The 19479-nt window shown below is 41.5% G+C and overlaps 2 protein-coding genes across 8 annotated transcripts in view; both read right to left on the bottom strand.

Moving 5' to 3' along the window:
- Nucleotides 1-4280: 4280 nt before the first annotated feature.
- hspb1 (heat shock protein, alpha-crystallin-related, 1) lies at nucleotides 4281-8551 on the bottom strand. Its single transcript, XM_052047972.1, has 3 exons — nucleotides 8104-8551; nucleotides 6661-6724; nucleotides 4281-4822 (listed from the first exon to the last, which is right to left on the bottom strand). Exons 1-3 carry the CDS (start codon nucleotides 8486-8488, stop codon nucleotides 4666-4668), a joined length of 606 nt encoding a protein of 201 aa, XP_051903932.1. The 5' UTR covers nucleotides 8489-8551; the 3' UTR covers nucleotides 4281-4665.
- A 1348-nt stretch (nucleotides 8552-9899) lies between these two features.
- Nucleotides 9900-19479, bottom strand: part of srrm3 (serine/arginine repetitive matrix 3) — a 54089-nt gene continuing 44509 nt past the window's right edge. The window contains exons 11-15 of one of the 7 annotated variants that reach the window (XR_007959218.1): nucleotides 17525-17793; nucleotides 15858-16100; nucleotides 15645-15776; nucleotides 10327-12964; nucleotides 9900-10160 (exon numbers count right to left, since the gene is read on the bottom strand). Coding sequence is in view for 5 of the 7 variants with exons in the window: in XM_052047840.1 (XP_051903800.1) it covers nucleotides 12709-12964; nucleotides 15645-15776; nucleotides 15858-16100; nucleotides 17525-17793 (900 nt within the window). In the remaining 2 variants the exon portion in view is untranslated. Of the gene's footprint in view, nucleotides 15347-15644; nucleotides 15777-15857; nucleotides 16101-17524; nucleotides 17794-19479 lie in introns of all 7 variants that reach the window. The other 6 variants (XM_052047844.1, XR_007959220.1, XM_052047842.1 and 3 more) reach the window with 6 other exon arrangements.

Below are 19479 nucleotides of genomic sequence, written 5' to 3'. Positions count from 1 at the left end.
AAAAAGTGCAAATGATAGCCACCAGGTGTCGCTACCATTGAGTGTCTCTTCGGAGAACATTGCAGTCCCTTTTCCAGGACAACAAACTGGATATTCGTCAATACTGACTGAATTGAGAATACAGAGACAAACACGAAAGGAACATGGAAAAGTCATTTACAGAGTGGAAGGAATGGGGAGGGTTTCAGAAGAAGCCGGCGACTGATTCTTCACGTGAGGCACTTGCCTGGTTTCAAGGCCTTGAGAGCTACTGGTTTGATGGGAATCCGCATGAATCATTTATGCCTGCGTTTAAGTGGAAGGGAAGTGGTGACTCAGAGGAAAAGAGGAAATGTTGAAATGTTAAGTGCTTTGGAGACATCAAGCACAGTTCACGACAGGAGCGGTGGATTGTCATTCCTGAAAACTATTCTTTCTTTCTCAAATCTTGATTTTTATGCTATAATTTTTTTTCAATTCTGTGAATTTTGAGCGATACAGCTCAAAATGTCCGTAATGCTTAAGAAATAAGCTGACATTAACGCAGTTCATCATACACATTTCCCATTTTTAGCATTCCAAGGTACTGCAAAAACATCCCAGGCCTCCATTAAATTCGTTTATTTTAGCACCAAAATATGCAAAGCAATTTACTGACCAAACTGTGACCAAAAGTGAATTAAAAAAAAAATTAAAAAAAAGAAAGTGGGATTTGTGTTCATTGGTTCGTCCTAGTTCATGGAGGATTGTGGTCTGATAGATGGGCGGTGCCCATTTGAATTCTGGGGAATGAATGGGTTTAAAACCAGACTGACCACGATCCAGATTCTCATGACAACAAAATGGGTTATTCTTTGCCCCGTTTAAAGTTTTGTGTTCTGTTTGGTCATTTTTGGCCACAGGTTCAGTTAACACAAATGCACATAAACTTTTTTTTTTCTTTAAAGAGGGTGGCAGGTGGGAGTGAATTCTAAAATGGTCATTAAATCATTTTTACAAACAAAGGAGGATATGATGAACATTTAGAATCAAAATTTGAATGTGATAATTTCGAGGAACTATAAAATATATTTGTATTTTAGTACCAGACTCAAATGTGTCCACAATTTTATTTTTTAACTGCACGTTCAGTTTTTGGTGTGTGAGAGGAGTTAGTAAGAGAATTTTTCTGTTGTATGGGAGAATTTTTTGGGGTGTGTGTGGAGAGAACAAGCAACAACAAGATGTTTATGTGTGTGTGAGAAAGAGTATTATTTATTGGGTGAATTGATTTTTTTTTTGAGAGAAAGTAAATATTATTTCTGGCTTATTTGACACCTAATAGATAAACACTCATTGTACACCCTAAAAATAATTTTCTTAAGCATACCATATTATACAAAGCGCACTTCTCAGTATATAAAGAAGCTTTCGCAGCTTTTTGCCTCCTGACAGTAGGCAACTATCCTATAAATCCAGCGCCTAAATAAAAATAAAATAATATGCAGAGGCAGTGATTCATGTGTTATCTGCCCTGTGTAACGATACAACATGCTGGAGGCTGAGTGCATAGCAGAGCACTCTAAAAATAGCGCAGGCCTGCAGCTTCGGAGTCAAAAGTGGGGTTAGTATGTGCATTAGTGGGCTGGCACGCAACATGAACACAGTCAGGGAGGAGGAAGAGGAAGCACGCAGCATGCGACCCCATCACCAGTTGTGTTGATACATCTTTCATTTGATCCGCCTCTGACAGTTAATTCGTCTGCACTAGATGACCTCCAACTGATCACACTGGCACAATGAGCCCGCTAAACATGCATCACTCGTGTTTTCTATGTACAGGAAGGTCTTCAGAGGTGTACACATACTCGCCTCACACTTCACAGACAATGCGGAAGGGAGAGAAGTTTTTGATGGGGTTAGCTGTGCTTCAAGTATGCTTTCATTTGTCCACATCATTCAAGAACGAACCATTCATTTTCCGTCAAGCTTGTCCTGACTTTGGGCAAATGAGGCAGGGTGTACCTCAGAGCTAATCACATGGCACGTATAAACAAAAAAACATTCACATCTACAAGCAATTAAGGCATTACAGATTCCAGACTGGCCTAACGTCACTCAGCGCCAAATCAAGTGGGGCGTTGATGTGGTGGAACTCCACTCCAAGTCCCATTGCCTGGTTTCGAGCGAACGAGACACAACCTCCCACTGCAAAGATATACACATACAGCATATATCGTACACAAATGGTGTTTTAGAACAATACCTAACCATATTTGCAATATCATATGTACCTGTGGAGGAAATAAAGCTTGTCGTAAAAATGTACACGACATTCGCCGTGTCCATTCAAGTCAATCATGAGTCCTTTCTTTAATGATGACAGGAACGGCGCAGGCACTCATCCTGGTTGTCTGTTGACATTGGTGACCAGTCAAGGGTTTCGTCTGTCATTCACCAAAGTTAGCTGCGAGAGACTCCAGCTCTAACCTTGCACCCTTCTGGAGAATAAGGAGTATACATTTGGAGGTGTGTGTGTGTGTGTATGTCCCCCAAAAAAATTATATATATATGAAAAACACAAGCTACAGGGACTACAGTCTTGACATTTGAATGTGAGATTGTTAATACACATAAAGGGGGGAAAACAATCTAAAACAAAGGAAACATGATTGAGTGATTTATCAAGAAAACTAATGTACTATTATTATTATTATTATTAGCATTAGCATTACTACTGCATTGGCACATTGCTATTGTACAAGAAATCCAAAATGTTGCTGAGCAACATGAACAAAATATAGGCTCGTTCAAAATGACTACTGTATTTGGCAAAATGTACTGTATCGTGTATAGGTATTCAAAACTGTAGAAATTGTAACCAATATTTTCACCAGTATTCTTAAACAGGTTGCGAGGCCACAGCTTTTATTTCCAGTCAAAAGTCTTCAAGGCATTTTCAATCCACCATTTGAATTAATTTTGTGATGGCTTGCAGCCCTCTACCGACATCGCAGCTCTGTTGCCATGACGACCTGACACATGAGCGTATGTACGTGCGCGAAAGAGAGAGAGAGAAAGAAAGAGAGAGAGAGAGAGAGAGAGAGAGAGAGAGAGAGAGCTACTACAGTATTGTGTGAAGAATAACATCGTACATTTTTGACACAATATGAATATGGGTTGAGATGATCATATTTGGATTTATTTGTAGCCCAATAAACAATAATTTATTGGTTTGTATGTTTGCGGTATTACACAGAAACCATCACATTTGGGCAAGGACTCAAATAAAGAAGCTGATAAAATAGTGTCTTCTTCACTTACCTTTATTACATGCGGTCCACTTGACAAAGCACATACAGCAGATGGTGCTCCTTCTATAGGGCTGGAGTGAAACTGCATGCTCTTGCATCTCATGTTTCAAAGGATATGTGTTCACGAATAAATGTATACTTTACACATCAGCTTTGATTCATTTTAACATTTGAAACCAATGTGAATAACTTTAGTTTGATGACTTTTCCTCGAGTGACCAAAAATACACCAAATATTTAAAACCATCATTCTTTTGGGCATGTGTTAAAACGTTTGTGTAGAATGAGGCACTTTCATGTATACTAATATATTGTGTACCAGTTTAAGAAATCATTGAAATACTGGTAATGGTTGGGCTATTGAAACTGTACATGGTATATAACATAAATTGGTGTCTCATATGAGATGGGAATATCAGTGTTCACAATGGTATTTTGTTCCGCCACATTTGCTTTTGGCAAACAAAGGTTGACCAGGGGAATCAGAAAACAATAAAAGTGAAGAACAACCGAACAATGACCATACATACTATACCTGAGTAACAGGTCAGTTGCGTGTGAAAACAAGTACCGGTACCTGCAATGTTGCAAATAAAAATAGACTTTCCCTTTACTCTGCAACATCTCCTCTTTCATCTCAAACTGCTTCAAACAACAAAGCGTGTGAGGGAAAAGTGGTTAGGACTGCACGACTGTCCGCGTTTTATGTTATGTTTATTATTTTACTTTATGTTAACTGTTTTGTTAAGCGCTTTGTTACAGCTGCCGCTGTTGTGAAAGCGCTATATAAATCAGCATGTATTGTATTGTAGTGTATTAAGCATTTCATTAATGTCAGAGAGACAAATGAAAGATTTCAGAGTTGTATTCGAGTACCGTAATTGACATTTGATAACATAGTATGTTATCAAATGTTTTGTACTATGTGTGCATGGAAAATGAATAATATATCAGATAAGATTGTTTAACCGTTTAAGAAATAAGATACAGTAGTCAAAAAACGAGACATTGTGCATGCCATTTCATCTTTATTCTCTGTTGACATTACTAAATCAACTGAGGATGAAACCAGTGTATTTGCAGACCTCTAACTGGAATTACTCTGCTTTTTGGGGGTTGTGAAGTGCATGCTCTCTGGAGACTTTTATACTCTAGTGTGACGTAATAGCCAGCGCGAAAGGAGATGTGCTCAGCAGAAATGAGGAAGAGAGAGCAAAGAATATGAGCTACCGCACACTGAGAAGAGGAGAACAATAACAGTGCAAAGTGACAACACACACATACAGTCATGGGTGCTCTCGGCCTGGCTTAGCGCAGTATAGATACAAAGGTCTCCGTTTCACCAACGGCGGCATTGCAATCTTGTTTGAATGTATGTTTGTGTGTGAGGCTCCTATTTCTTCACCACATCGCTTTTGGTGTCCACAGTGACAGGTATTGAGGTCTCTGCGGCGCCGATGGCAAGCTTGGCGAGCGGAGCCTCCACCGTCAACACACCTTCAGGAGACAATGAGGAGGTGACCTTTTCCACGTTGGCGCTGGAGGGGAGGCTGCAGGGAGGAGAATAGGAATGTTAAGGTGTAGTCACTTAAAAAAACAAATAAACAAACCAACAATATATGTAAAAGTGTTGAGCAAAAGCATCACTGACATGGGTATGTTTAGTGGTCATTACAGAATTAGACGATTATTTGCCCCTAAGACACCCATTCAAACATGACATTTCAAATAATCCACAGACAAAATACAGAAACATGTACTTGTTTGTAATTGGGGCTGCAGTAAACGTTATTTCCAAATGCGCTGTAAATGTTTTCTTGTCTCTTGATGACCAACTTACACATTAAAATTCACACATTAAAAATAAAAGAAAGGTATTCTCTGGAGTTGTGTTTGTCTATTTACTGACAACAACTTTAATAGCCATCTTCAGGAAGAGAAAAGAAAAATTTGCTACATTGCTCAGTTGAAATTAGATCATCGAGAGAATAGCTCTGACCATGGGTAGCTCTTTGTTATATTATTCACTTTTTTTCCAGCTGTAATAGTCTGTGTTAACAAATCACCACAATCTTGTTGAGCATATGAAAAAACAAAACCTTAAAGCCCCCCCCCCCCACTTTTCCAATTGCTAACTTTGTTTACCGATTAGCATAGCAGCTAACATCAAGAATAGGCTATACGGCTTTACAATTAAATTAGTATTGAATTCAAACGTACATTCTTTCTCTAATTTCAAACTCTTTTTTTGCAATACTTTTTCAAATACTGTATGTTTTTCAAGTGCCAACGTGTGTAACGGGGTTGCGCGAAAGACAGCAAAATATATGACAAATAAAACAGCTAATGAAAAGTCAAGTCAAGTCAAGTCAACAGTATTTATAGAGCACTTTCAAACAGCCATCGCTGCATACAAAGTGCTGTACATGGAGCGATTTAACATATACAATAAACAGTAAGACGAATCAGTAATAAGTAATAAGTAATAAGGCGGTAGAAAGCACCAAGCAGTAAAACCAATAGCAAATCTAAGTCATGCTGAGTCAAACGCCAAAGAATACAAGTGAGTTTTGAGGAGGGATTTAAAGATGGGCAGCGAGGAGGCTTGCCGAATGTTCAGTGGGAGGTCATTCCAGAGAGATGGACCAGCAACAGAAAAGGCTCGATCCCCTCTGAGCCTCAGTTTAGTTCTTGGTACGTCTAGCAAAGACTGGTCCACAGACCTGAGGCGCCGGGCAGGGGTGTAGGGGCGTATGAGCTCAGAGAGGTAAGGTGGCGCGAGATTATTCAGAGATTTGAAAACAAAGAGGAGGATCTTAAAAATAATTCTAAAATGAATGGGGAGCCAGTGAAGGGATGCCAAAGTAGGAGTGATCGCTGACGGTGATCTGGATGAATTAGATTATTTTTACTTTACAAAACATTCTAAAATGAATCCCCACTTTGTCAAAAAGGCTGGAGCCTAAATTGTCCTTTCATTTGATTAAAAAAAGGTTCAGTTGTCACTGTGGCCTCTGGGTGGCAGCAAATCCAAAGGTAATGTGAAGAGAGGAGCAGATGTTGAAAGCAGCTTTTTGGTCCAGGGACCACCGAAGGATCCGAAAATAGAACTTGATTCCTACAATAAACCGTCTTTAGCCATAGGAATTAAACATTTGCCCAATTTAGAGAGAACAAAGCTGGTATTTTTCAATTCAGTATAGTTCAAAGGTCAGTATGGTACACCATTCTATTCCATTTGTGATGACAACCTAGTGGGCACAACACCGGTCGTGAGATGCATTCAGCAAATTTGCTCTTTCAAAAGCGCCTTTCAAACGGAGAGATACCCCTGAGCATTAATTAGTAACAAAAAGTAGCCGTCAGTTTAGATGCATGGACTACTTACGTATATTTCCTGGTGAAAGATCTGGACACAAAACCATGTTCGTCTTTACGCTCCTCATGCTTGCCTATGGATGAAAAGAATAAAATTAAAATAATAACATCCACATCCTCACAAGGGTCGAGGGTGTGCTGGAGCCTATCCCAGTTGTCTTCAGGCAGCAGAGGGGTAACACCCCAAACTGGTGGCCAGCCAATAGCAAGGCACTCCCCTTTTCAAATGCACCTGAAATGATGTCTCTCTAAAGGGAGCACTTGCACCCCAGTATGGTCTGGGTTGAGCTAAACTCAATCTCAGCTAACTGTGTGGAAGAGGGCTACAACCTGGACTCCTCCCACATTCCAAAAACATGCATGGCAGGCGAATGGAACACACTAAATTGTCCCTAGGCGTGATTGTGAGTGCAGATGGTTGTTTGTCGATGTGTGCCCTGCCAAGCATAATTATAGTCTATAAGCTTCTCATAGGTGTCCAGATTTATTTGAACTATTTGGCACAGTGCGTTGTTTGTTTTGGCAACAGGGAGATTAGGCACATATCCTCCCGTCCTAAAAAGGACCAACTGGAGGCCTTCGATATCTATGCTGACAGTTATCATTGAAGCAGATCGTCTTTGTTTGATTTGAAATAAGGGAGCAGAAGGCTGCAAATTCCAATCGGGCTTTGTTTATCTAACGTGACCCCGACTCTGTGCAGCATGGCGGCTGTCTAAGTAAAAGCCTGGACAAGCTCCAATTGTCCTTTTAAACCCTTTCCTAACACGGTGACACACGAAAAGCACGGTGCTTTGCGAATTGCTTTAAAAAAATTGTGAAAACACTCGTCAGTGAAAGTGGACACTCCTACATGTTGAATAGTTTTTGTATCAGCGGGCTTTGATCCCGAAAAAACCCACACCCACTATCACACTGGGAAAACAGCACTGCATTGTCCAAGGTATTATGTAACGCCGTTTCTAGAACAGTTAAGCTGTTATGAGGTAAGGCACATGTACTCCTGCACAATCTAATGAGAGCCAATACAAGGATCTCATACACGGATATATATATATATATATATATATATATACAGATGTATATGTTCATACACACATACATAAAATAAAAGACAATCTTGAGACATGGTGCGATAAAATTTAAGGACGGTTCAATTTTAAATTGGAGCCATTCAATTGGATTCAGTGGGATTATGATTCGTTTTGATACGGTTCAGATCATTCAAGAGGTTATGTTGCATTGAGTTTCTTGTCATTTTATATTTCCTGTAAATAAATGAATTTGCCAGTACTGTAAATGTGGTATTATTATCTCTGGAATCATAAATAAATAAATAATTTCTATACGCATCTTGATACATCTTAAACATGAAAAAAAAAGTAAATTATGAATATGTTTTTCCAGTCATTATGAAATGTATTTTATGTTGATTGCAAAAGTGAGACCTTACCAGTGATTTCCACCACCCCATCCTTGGTCTTGACCACCAGCTCTTCAGGTGAGAACTGGTTCACGTCCAGAGAGACTTTCCAGTTGTCTTGGGTCTGCTTGATCTCCGACATGCCCGTGCTCATCTGGCGCGACAGGGCGCGAGCCTGCTGGGCCATCATGGCACCCGGGTACATCATGGGAGTGTGAGGCATCACGGCACCCATCTCGGTGGGCATCATTGAGGGCCTCATGTAGCCGGGCCAGTGGGTGCTGGGGTACAAAGCCAAGTCTTCCACTGAGGCGGGCATGCCAAAGGTCTGGTCGAAGATGCGGCTGTGCCAGTCGCGGAAGGGGTCCCAGCTCGGGGTGCGGAGCGTGGTGAAAGGAATACGTCTCTCTGCCATGATGAAGGAGAGCTGCTGGTGCACTTTGGCCTATCTGACAATGTCCGCCCAACATGCTGGCCCCCTCGTATTTATATGAGCACTGTGCACCAGCCTTTCCCTTTCCACTCCCCTCCACACACTTGTGGAAGTTACCAGAACATCTATTTGTGGCAGACGTAGCACTGCAGCGGAATCCAGCAGGAAGGCCCTCCCCAAATGACAGCTGACCATTGCACTGCTGAACTTCCCTCAACCCCCCCGACACACACACACACACACACACACACACACACACACACACACACACACACACACACACACACACACACACACGCACACACACACACGCACACACGCACACACACGCACGCACACAAACGCACACTCCTCTCCCTCTGTGATATCTCCAAAAGACAAGAAGAATCCAGAAGGCTGCTGGGAAGTCAGACAGGCACAAGATTACATTTCATAGCATCATTTAAGAGGTGTAATTTTAAACAGTTACAAGCTAAAAAGGACATATTTTGGAAAACTGGCTTGTATATGCATGTCGGCACAGTGTGAAATTAAACAACCACCTGAATCTTTTATTTGCCAACTCGGGACCGCCACTGCATCGAAGGTTTACCATTCGCACCTTGACTACATCACACATTTTTAAGTAATTAATTTTTATATTATACAGGAAAGTTGGAATTAAAAGCTATGCAGCAACGCAGCAACATTCCGGAAAATTCTATTGGGCAGGAAGAAGAGGCAGAGATGGTCCCCTCCTAAAATGCAGTAATTATCACTGCTCCCACAGAGCGCAAATAATCTGCTTGTGAGTAACGTTTCATTCTCTGTATGAATTCCTGTTCAACATGGGTTAAAGCAGCGTTTGTTAGAAGCCGATCTGATTTAAAGTTGAAAGTACTCACCATGAACTTGAATGTCGACTGCAGGGAGATTACTGCTTGTGCTTTGGATGAGATTACCTCTCCACAAGTCACATTATTGCCACCACTCGTTAGACTTCGATAGAGGCCATTGACAATCTCATACTGAATCTCTTTTCAAATGTGAGACATTCGAGCATCATTTGCAACACTGAGCAAACAATTCCTAACTGTAACCAGAACTGTGTTCATACTCGAGAGGAGACACGTAAATTTAATCTCTAAAACTACCGGTAACTGGCAAACTGGCATTCCTGTCAAAGGGGGCGGGGGGCAGAATCTGACAAAGGCTGTAGTTTTATTACATAGTTTACTGATATAATCGGCACAGTCGATGAGCACTCTATTCTGCCATTTCATCTCTGCTTGAACCGGTTGTCTGCTAAACATTCAAACCCATCAGGAGAGTTCAAGCATGACAAAAGCATACTTGTGAGCTACCCACACATCATCCACAAAATGATCTGCTGACAGGAAAAAAACAAACAGGATTTATTTAGCCCATTTGTTTCAATTTATTGTCAGGAATATGAACTTGCACACTACAAAGAACGACCCAAAGGATCAAAAGGGGCAGTGCTATATTTGGAATAAATTAAGGACGGGTTTTGTTGTTCTGAGGTCTTATAAGGAATGCAACAAAGTGCAAATGACTAAAGACATGATAACGTGATGGGAATACTTTCGGATGGACCCTGTCTGTATTTGCTTCTGTAAATTGTCCAGGCAGGACAGATGCTGACAAATTTCTACTTTTTCAGCTGCTTCCGCTCTAGATCGACAACAATAATTTCCAAAGTGTTTAGTGGGGTTGAAGTCTGAACATTTTGGACCTTAATTTTTGCACTAAGCCATAAAAACAACCATCCTCAAACTATTACGTTTTTTTTTTCAGGGGGGGATGGGGGGAGAGTTTACAACTGTCCAAATTGGTAAAATGTCGGATTAAGGAGTCTGCTCAAACTCCTAATTGATGAATGAATTAATTCAGAGGCCCATCTCCATATTTTTGTGCATACGGTGGAAGGAGACTTTTTTAATCTTGTATTGAACCACTCCACAAAATAATGGCAGTCGCGGTGTGTCGATTCCATTATTGACGAGTGAAGTGTAAGCCTTCCGTCCACCCAACATGGATGCATACAGTCCATTTTCACATTGGAATACAATTGCTGCAATATTATCTTCCAAGCATGATTCTACCAGTTTTCGCAGCCCACGGCCTCGTGCTAAAAAAGGTTCAATAATTTAAAATCATAAATAGTCCAATAAATAAATCAATATGTCAATAAATACATAAATAAATACATTAATATTAGATTCACAAAACGTGCATGGAAAGTTTTGCAGTAAGTTTTTCCTGTCATCTACTCAGAAAATCATTGCAACCGACAATATTAAATATTACACCTGATACATAGTTTGGTCAAAGGAGAAGTCAACACAGAAATTTCTTCACAATATGTTCTCTATAGCCCTATTAGTCTAAACACAGCATTCTGATTAATATTGACTTTGTGGAATATGAGGTAAGCAGTAAAATCCACCTGTTTTTGCCCATCTCAGGGGGCGGCCATTTTGCCAGTTGCTGTCGACTGAAAATGACATCACATTTGCTCATGGCTCATCTACATTAAAAAAAAAAAAAAACACAGCTGAACCGTGATTTGTCATTACCGGCGCCCAGAGCAACTCTGATGTCATTTTCAGTTGACAGAAAGTGACAAAATGGCCACCCACTGAAATGGCTAAAAACAAATAAATTGTGCTACTTGACTCTTATTCCAAAAAAAACAATTTGTGTTTAGACTAGTAGACTCACTTTCAACATCTTAGTGTAAAGAAAATTTTGGGGCTGTCTTCCCTGTTGGAAAAAAAATCAGTATGTGTGTACCCCGCTTTAACCTGACACACAGAGTCTGTTACCCATAAATGAAGGATAAGCAGACTCAACATACGCGTCACAGTAAATTAGATAGGGCAGACTTAAGGTAATAAATAGTACATGTCATCTAATTAGCTTGTGGCTGGCTGGCATACCCATTAGAGCAGCATCCTAAAGTTTAGTTCGAGCCACGTACCCACGAAAAGGGACACTTGCTTTCCGATTGGCCGTGCTATGCTGTATCGCCTCCACTCTTGCATCTTAATGGAGTATACAGTGCATAGTTTACAAAGCCAGAAGAGATCTATACAGACAAACACATACAATGTGACTTTCAAGCATTAAAAAAAACGTTTTGTTCTCTGTTGTTCTGCTTTTCATTGATCTTGCTGCTCTCAAGGAGTGAACGTCTTTGGGGAAGAGAGGGGAAATATATCGTGGCTTTTTCGTTTCATGTGTGGTATACTCAGCAGCTCCCTTTTATGTACACATGTGCACGCACACACACGCACACATTTACTTCGGATTTTGGCCACTTTGTGGAGGAAGTGAAAGAACGTGCCAACAAATAGCAAGGTTTGTTCAAGGGCTCGGCCAAATCGCATATTTGACAAGTGTGAATACATTTTGGGGAATGTTTTACCCTCTCCAGAATTGTTAGGAATTTGCCTTTAAACACCACAACAATGGACTTGAAGTTAAAAATAAAATATATTAAAAAAAAAAACGAAAGTGAGAATAAAAGGCAGAGTCTGTCCTCTACTCAGCTGCAGTAATTGTCGTTCCAACAAAGTCAGAGAGAATATAAATCTCGGAGTATTGTTAAATGCGCTGCTTGTATGAGTTGCTGCTCCGTGTGTGTTATAATTATTGCGACATCTGTTAATTTCCATGAGACCGTCTATATGTCACATCCAGTCTTCATTTCCTCAAGGTGAAGTGATGATATACAAGATAATCTCTGATTTCTTGAATGTAAAAACAGGTGTTAAAAAATACTTTAAAAAGGCAGTTTTAAAAATGTTTTTAAATGTGTTCAAAGCATCTAGGAGGGGTACGCCTATAGACATATTCGTTTAGGGCCTCTGTAGCGCAGACTGCCGGGGGTGGGTCATCGGCTTTCACACGGACACAGTCGGTATTTCTGAAATAATAAATGCGTTATTTCATAAAGCCTCTTAAATGAATGCTGAGCTTCAGTTAGAGGCTTTCATTCCAAAACCATTGTGGTGTTGTGTAAAGACAAATCCTACTGACTGTCATTGGCCAAATACTTACCAATGACAGAGTGCCGTTTTATTACATTATCTAAACAGAGTACAGAATAGTCTTTCGGGTAAACGGGTATTTGGAACCTGGAGTGGAAAACTTGAGAAACCCAATTGCATCTTCCTGCCCCTGGTTGCGGGTTCCCCTCAGAAGCCGGGACTGTCGTAGCTGCTGTGGCTGGAGTAACTGTGGTGACTGCGAGAGCGACTTCGACTCCAGCTGCGACTGCGAGTCCAGCTGCGGCTGCGGCTTCGACTCCTGCTCCTGCTCCTGCTGCGGCTCCTGCTGCGACTGCGACTGTAGCTGCTGTAGCTGCGACTGCGGCTGGAGCGCGAGGGGCTGCTGTCGTAGCTCGATGACGACGGACTCGGACGGTAGTACGGGATCGGACGTTTTCGAGCACTGGGAACGGGGGTGGGGGGGAGAAATTGATGTTAAAATCATCAAATCAAAAATCAGTTGTCTGATATTTAGTTGAGCAGATCATTGTTAGATGGTTGTGACCAGGACAGGAGGTAAAAGAGAGCAGCTATGAGGGTTAACCAAAATTTTTTTTAAAAAGCTGTTTACACTCAAAGAGAAGCATGTTGTTAGTTTCCTCATTAATAGCTGGAAGTGCTTCCGAAAGTAAATATCACCCAAAGGAACTTGTCAGTGAAGGCAAACACCAATAGACATCAACAGTCAACAACAGTGTGGTTAGTACAGTGGTGAGTGGTGATATTCATTCCATGAAATCAGAGTTGTTTATTCCCAACAGTCTCCTTGTTGTGTTGTGGTTTCTCTTGGCTGCACCGCTTCCAGTTTGTGGGATGTTAGATTTTCTTTTTTTTTGCGCCTCAATGGATTTCTCAAATTAATCTGCCCAGGGCCTTCAGTATCAGCAGTGCTTCGATTACTGGATATATTTTACTCACTTTACTACTTAACATATTTCAAAGTTGAACCATTCCGATTCATTTTTTTTTCTTTTTTTAAAGCAATGGGTCTTTTTATCAATCCATCCATTTTCTGAAGGGTCGTGGGGCATGCTGGAGGCCATCCCTGCTGTCTTCGGGCAGTAGGCGGGGGACACCCTGAACCGGTTTCCAGCCAATCGCAGGGCACACACAGACGAACAACCATCCGCGCTCACACTCACACCTAGCGACAATTTTGAGTGTCCAATCGGCCTGCCATGCATGTTTTTGAAATGTGGGAAGAAACCGGAGTACCCGGAGAAAACCCACGCAGGCCCGGGGAGAACATGCAAACTCCACACAGGGAGGCCAAAGGCCAGGATCTAACCCACGACCTGTGCCCTACGAGCTCGACACGCTAACCACTGGACCACCGGGCCGCCGATTCTTTTCAACAAATCAGATTTCGAATTGACCTGAGCTTCGTAACGTGAGCGTTCTCCTTCAGATTGATCAGAACAAAACTACTGTAGCCAATTTTGACAAGCAAAACATACTCCGGGCTATGGCTGTGTTCATGTTTATGTTACAATCGGGATTTCTGTTATGTTATGAGATCAATATTCCTTCTCACCGGCTTCAGATGATTTTAGATGATGCATTAGTGTGTGGTTGTTTTTGTGTTGATGGCTTCCTTCATGATGACGTGATAGTGGTGGTAGAAAGAAGTGGATTAAGTTGCTCAAGTCTCCACCAAAGGCCAAACGCACTGCCCGCCACTTGGTTAGTACAACGCTATCAAAGTATTGCTGCTGTACGGTAGTTGTAAATCAATTTTCTGTGCATGTGTGTGTGTGTGTGTCCTCGAGCCGATGCGCCATGGCAACGCACAAGCAAGAGCAAGAAAGAACGTTGATAGCGTTTGTAAATTGTGTTATATTCGTGAGTGGGCAGAGTTTTAGAGTTGCTGTGAATTTCAGGAAATGGGTGTGGAGGAGGAGAGAGAGACAAAAAAAAGAGGAGGAAGCCAGGTTTACTCTGGGGATGTTTTTACTGCTCAGTCAAAGCTTCAGGAATCAGACTAGCTGGGTCCTACTGCGCGGCAACAGTTACCACGGCAACTGGCCCGCAGATCAGGCGCATCTCCTTGTCTCGGCATCAGAACCTTTAAGGGCTGGAGTGAATGACGAAAGCACATTTTACCTTTATAACAATCATTTATTTCTGTCGATGTACGCCAAGGGGTGACAATTGATTTGACACTTTTAGAAATTTCAGGTGAAAAAAAATTATATACTGTATGCAGTATAGTCTGCTATTTTATGCATGATCTTGTTGTAGTGAATGTATTTATTCTAAATAAAAGTGTATATTTACTTCGGTGGTATCATTTAATATCTTTACTCGAACAACCTTCCTATTGCATCACACCTTAAATGGACCATTTGACAGCTTGAACTTAATTTTTAAATAATTCGAATAGTGATGCTGGCCTTTTGATATTGAAGGAAATCAAATACAAACTAGATTTTGATGCCAACATTTTTATCATTTCACTGGAGATTAGACATGACACAAAAAGTTAGGGGTGAAATTTCACCACAAACCTAAAATACATTATAACCTTTACACTTGAACTTAATTTGACCAACCCTAACCTTTTGATTGCATGTCCAGCTGTTAATGTTTCTGCGCTTTTGGTACCGCTTACTGCCCTCGCACAAGTAGCCGAATGACAAAACTCACAACGCAATCCCTTTTTGTGACCCGTGAGTAGTGTAAAACAACACGAAGAGCAGTAAAAACTGTTTTGCAGCTTGTGAACTCACATGCCCATCTGGCCATGGAACAGCTGAGCAGCCAATTGTCCCATTACTTTTGGTCCCTTAAAGAGAGGCATATATACAGTACATAGAGTACAGATGGAGATCTGCAGGACAGCGGATACACCAGGGTGGTTGAAAGCGGAAGAAAACACACAAGACAAGACCCCATTCATCCATTTTCTATACCGTTTATCCTGTTCAGGGTTTCTTGGAGCTGGTACCACATCCAGCCTGTCTCTGGCTGAAAGGCAAACTACACTCGGGACTGTTCAACAGTCAGTCAGGAAATTGTACCACTCACTTTCAACAGTCAAATATTGGCTGAATGTTAACACGCGACCAGAAGTCTTGTGTTACCTGGTAATCCTGCGAGCCTCCATGAAACTGGGCGAATCTCTCCTCCGTTTGCGAATGGGCGAGTAACTTCGAGAGCGGCGGCGGGCCCGGCTGTCTGCGTCGCTGTCGCAGCGGTTTGGGCTGTCCCTGTCTCTGCGTAAGACGCAAAGCCCGGTAAACACGTACAAGAGGTGACAAAATAGGGAATCAAGGTGAGAGCGGGCGTTTGATCACCTTGAGGCGTTGTGTCTGTTGTGAGGAGACTTGGTCGTGCTGAGGCCACGGTCCCTGTGGGCACACGATGAGCGTTCGCTGCTCCAGGAGCTGCTGCGATGTCTGTTCTGTTTGCTTCGCGACACCTCTTTCTTTCTGCTTGACGTGTGAGAGTGTCGGCCTGACGAGGCTGATGGGCTGCGATTGTGAGCCTGACCTCGACCGGAGCGGTGATGACGCTTGGAGGAATGGCTGCTTTTTGTCCTGGGGAAGGAAATCAAAGCTTTGTACAGTAGCTGTACCTTTTAAAGTCTGTTATCTGTTCCAGAATTGACTGCAATTCTCCACAGCGCTGTGCCGCTATAAACAGATGTAATGGGGCACAGATGTTAGCATAGCAACTGCCGTCGGCGCGCAGCTTGTGATATTGACCTTTTAATCTATGGATCTTATTTTTACTGTTGTTTTTACTTGTAAATGCTATTTTCGGTACAATACACAGTGGGGTGTGTGGGGGCGGGGGGGTAGCCATGGCATCTAATCCTAGCAAAGCTTAAAAAAGCGCTAACATGGTGACTCATGAATGACATGCCATTATATTTCCCCCCTAGTACCAACAAGGTCACTCAAATTGACTCCTGTCATTCCCTTTAAATATGACACACCAGAGGCACACTGACAGTTTCAACATGGTGGAGGACAAACAACATTCTTTTTTTTTTTTTTTTTTTTTTTTTAAACATGGATGAAACCGCAAAACATCTGTGCCGATTTTTATCACGTGCGGATAAAAATGGACGATCAGATGCTGACAATTAGTGTGGACACGCCATGATGTACTGTTTATACTGTATTGGCCCGAATATAAGACAGTGTTTTTTTACATTTAAATAACGTGGGGGTCTTCTTTAATTCGGGGTCTAAACATATACCCATTCACGAGGCCAGATGGCGCCAGATAACATTGAAGCGAATGCTGAACTTGACTCCCCAGGCCAAAGTGAACCCCTGCCACGAAGAATAATAATAAAAATAGCGGTAGCACGAAGAAGAAAAATAAAAAATAGCGGTAAGAAGGAAAACAGAAGAAAATAATAGACGAGACAACAGAAAACGGAGAAACAAAGTGACAATCTGGAGAAAAGTGGGCAGCTGAGGAGAATTTATGATGTAATTTACATTTCAAAACCCAGAAACCCAGAAGAATTCATTTACGAATGTGATTGCACTTTAGTTGACATATTTAAATGTTCAGATATTAAGATTTGAGGCATAATAACATGCTTTTTCTCTCAAATATATTGTTATAATCATTTGTTTTAGCACTGTAATTATTTTCTGTATGAAAATGAATTTGGTGTTCAAAAAGTCTTTTTTCAAACTTGAGTCTTGAAAAAGTCGTCTTATAATCAGGGCCGTCATATATTCGGGCCAATACGGTATTTTGTGTGGAAGTGACTGCCATTTCCATTCTGTGTGTAGTGCAGAAGGACGCTTTTATGTAGGTGAAGGGGCATAGAAATTTCAGAAATTTATGATGATGTGATTGTAATCTGTCGTGAAGCCTGCCTCTCACGCCAAGTCAGTTGGGACAGCTTCCAGCTGCAGTGACTTTGAAGCAGGGCGGCAAGGAGACAAAACAGATGGACGGATGGGGTCCAACAGGAAATTAAAAACATTCTTCTTACTTTCTCTGATGGCGGCTGCTCCTTCCTCTGTGAGCGTGGTTGTTGTGGGAACGTGCCGAGTCGCTGCTGTGAGCAGGAGAGTGGCAGCCCTTATTCCGTCCTCGCTGACTCGCTCTCTTCCCTGACGTGTTCCCGCCGTCCACACTTCCAGTTTCACCCGAGGTGCAGGTTGGCACTGCTTGGTTCCTGCTGGGGGCGCTATGGAGCTTCTGTTCTTTCAGCAAAGTGGACTGGATGATCTTGGAGCCAGGAGCCGGTATCCGCAGCTTCTGTAAAGAAATGATAACCAACAAAGACAAAAACCAAGAAAAAAAAGAAAAAAGGAGGAAAAAGGACAAAGGAGGATTAGAATGTATTTTTTAACGTTTTTATGTTACTGAGTGCTACGGTGTACCAAACGAAGGTAACATCAGAAAGAAAAAGATCTAAGTTTTGTCCATATGGCTTACAGATAGTCCTCTATGGTGCAGCGCATGCAATACTTGGCATGCAAAATCATAATGAGGTGAAGAAATCATAACCGCAAAAACAAACCAGAAGAAGGTAGAGAGGGAAAAGTGCCCCAAAAAAGTGAACCAAATAATAGAACAGAGGCAGAAAGAGCTACAGAGTACAGTGTAGAGAGAGAGGAAAAAAAGAGGACTTTTTTTTATTTTTTATTTTAAAGTCATGATGTCAAAGAAATGAAAGTAAAAAGTAAGAGAAGACAACTGGACGGAACATCACAGAAATGGAGGGAACAAAATAAAGATCACAATTATTCAATCAGTTGAATCAGAAACAATAATCAACTACTCAATTTTCTCTTTCTGGATTTTTTCCCCCTGAAGACAAGTGCTGACATGTGAACAGCGACCCATTTTCGTTTCTTTTTTATTCTTGTTTAACTCCCTTCTGGTTAGCATCCACTTACCAATAAAGTGGTATTCCCTCCTTTAGTAGGTAAGGTATGAAGAAAAGGGAAAAGTGGGGCAACATAAGTGCATCATTAGATTTCACAAAATGCAAGAGAAAAAGACACAAAACCCTTCCCTGTCAGTGACTCATGAGACAGTGCATAGAAATCAATGGGAAAGAAAAGTCATAGCAAAGAGGACCATGACGGCATGTGGGGTCCGTCGCACCTGGAGTATTTCCTCAGGGCGAACCACCTCCAGGAACATCAGCATTTACCCTTTTCCTTCCCGGGTAATTCACTCATTCACCCGGACGCCACTTTGAGCTTTTCAATTCTGTGGGCTTCTTGAATATAACTTACTCAAAGTATAAGTTTGTTTTTGAAGTGTCTTCAGGGAGATTCCGTGAGCCAACCAGTAAAAAGCATGTTGTGACTGAAATACCGTAGACCAGGGATGGGCAACTTCCTGGTAAATGATGGAGGGGGTCAACAATTTTTCATCTGTGCTACTTGGCGGCCAGTTCGTAATCAGATGTATAAGTCTATAATGTGTAAAGTGTATAATCAGATTTATAACATAAATATCCACTGCAAAAATGCAACCATGTATGGCATACGACTCTACCAATAAAATTGGGAGAAGCACTACGTGTACATTTCATCAGTAAGAATGTGATTTTAAATGTTCCTTATCACATATATCTCTGAGTGCTATTCAAAGATTTGTCTGCATCATCCTTTCAGAACCATCAACAATGAAATTAAAGCAAAGACCATCAAGACAAAGTTCACTGCGAAACTAGTCTTTGTCAGTCACAATTCACGATACGGAGATGATCTACCGTATTTTCCACTCTATAAGGCACTTCGGAGTATAAGGCGCACCTTCGATGAATGACCTACATTAAAACTGTTTTCATATGAAGGGCGCTCCACTTTATAAGGCGTATAGGAGGAAGCTAAAATAGTGGCTCTGGTTGTGTTATTAATCCACTAGATGGAGCTATGCGAAAGGAATACAATACAAAACAGCTTTATCTATAAGAGCTTGAACAAC

This window comes from Hippocampus zosterae, chromosome 16, assembly GCF_025434085.1.
Source record: "Hippocampus zosterae strain Florida chromosome 16, ASM2543408v3, whole genome shotgun sequence".
In the NCBI taxonomy this organism is placed as follows: domain Eukaryota; kingdom Metazoa; phylum Chordata; class Actinopteri; order Syngnathiformes; family Syngnathidae; genus Hippocampus; species Hippocampus zosterae.
The sequence above is the reverse complement of the archived record's forward strand: the minus strand, read 5'-3'. Positions and strand labels throughout refer to the sequence as shown.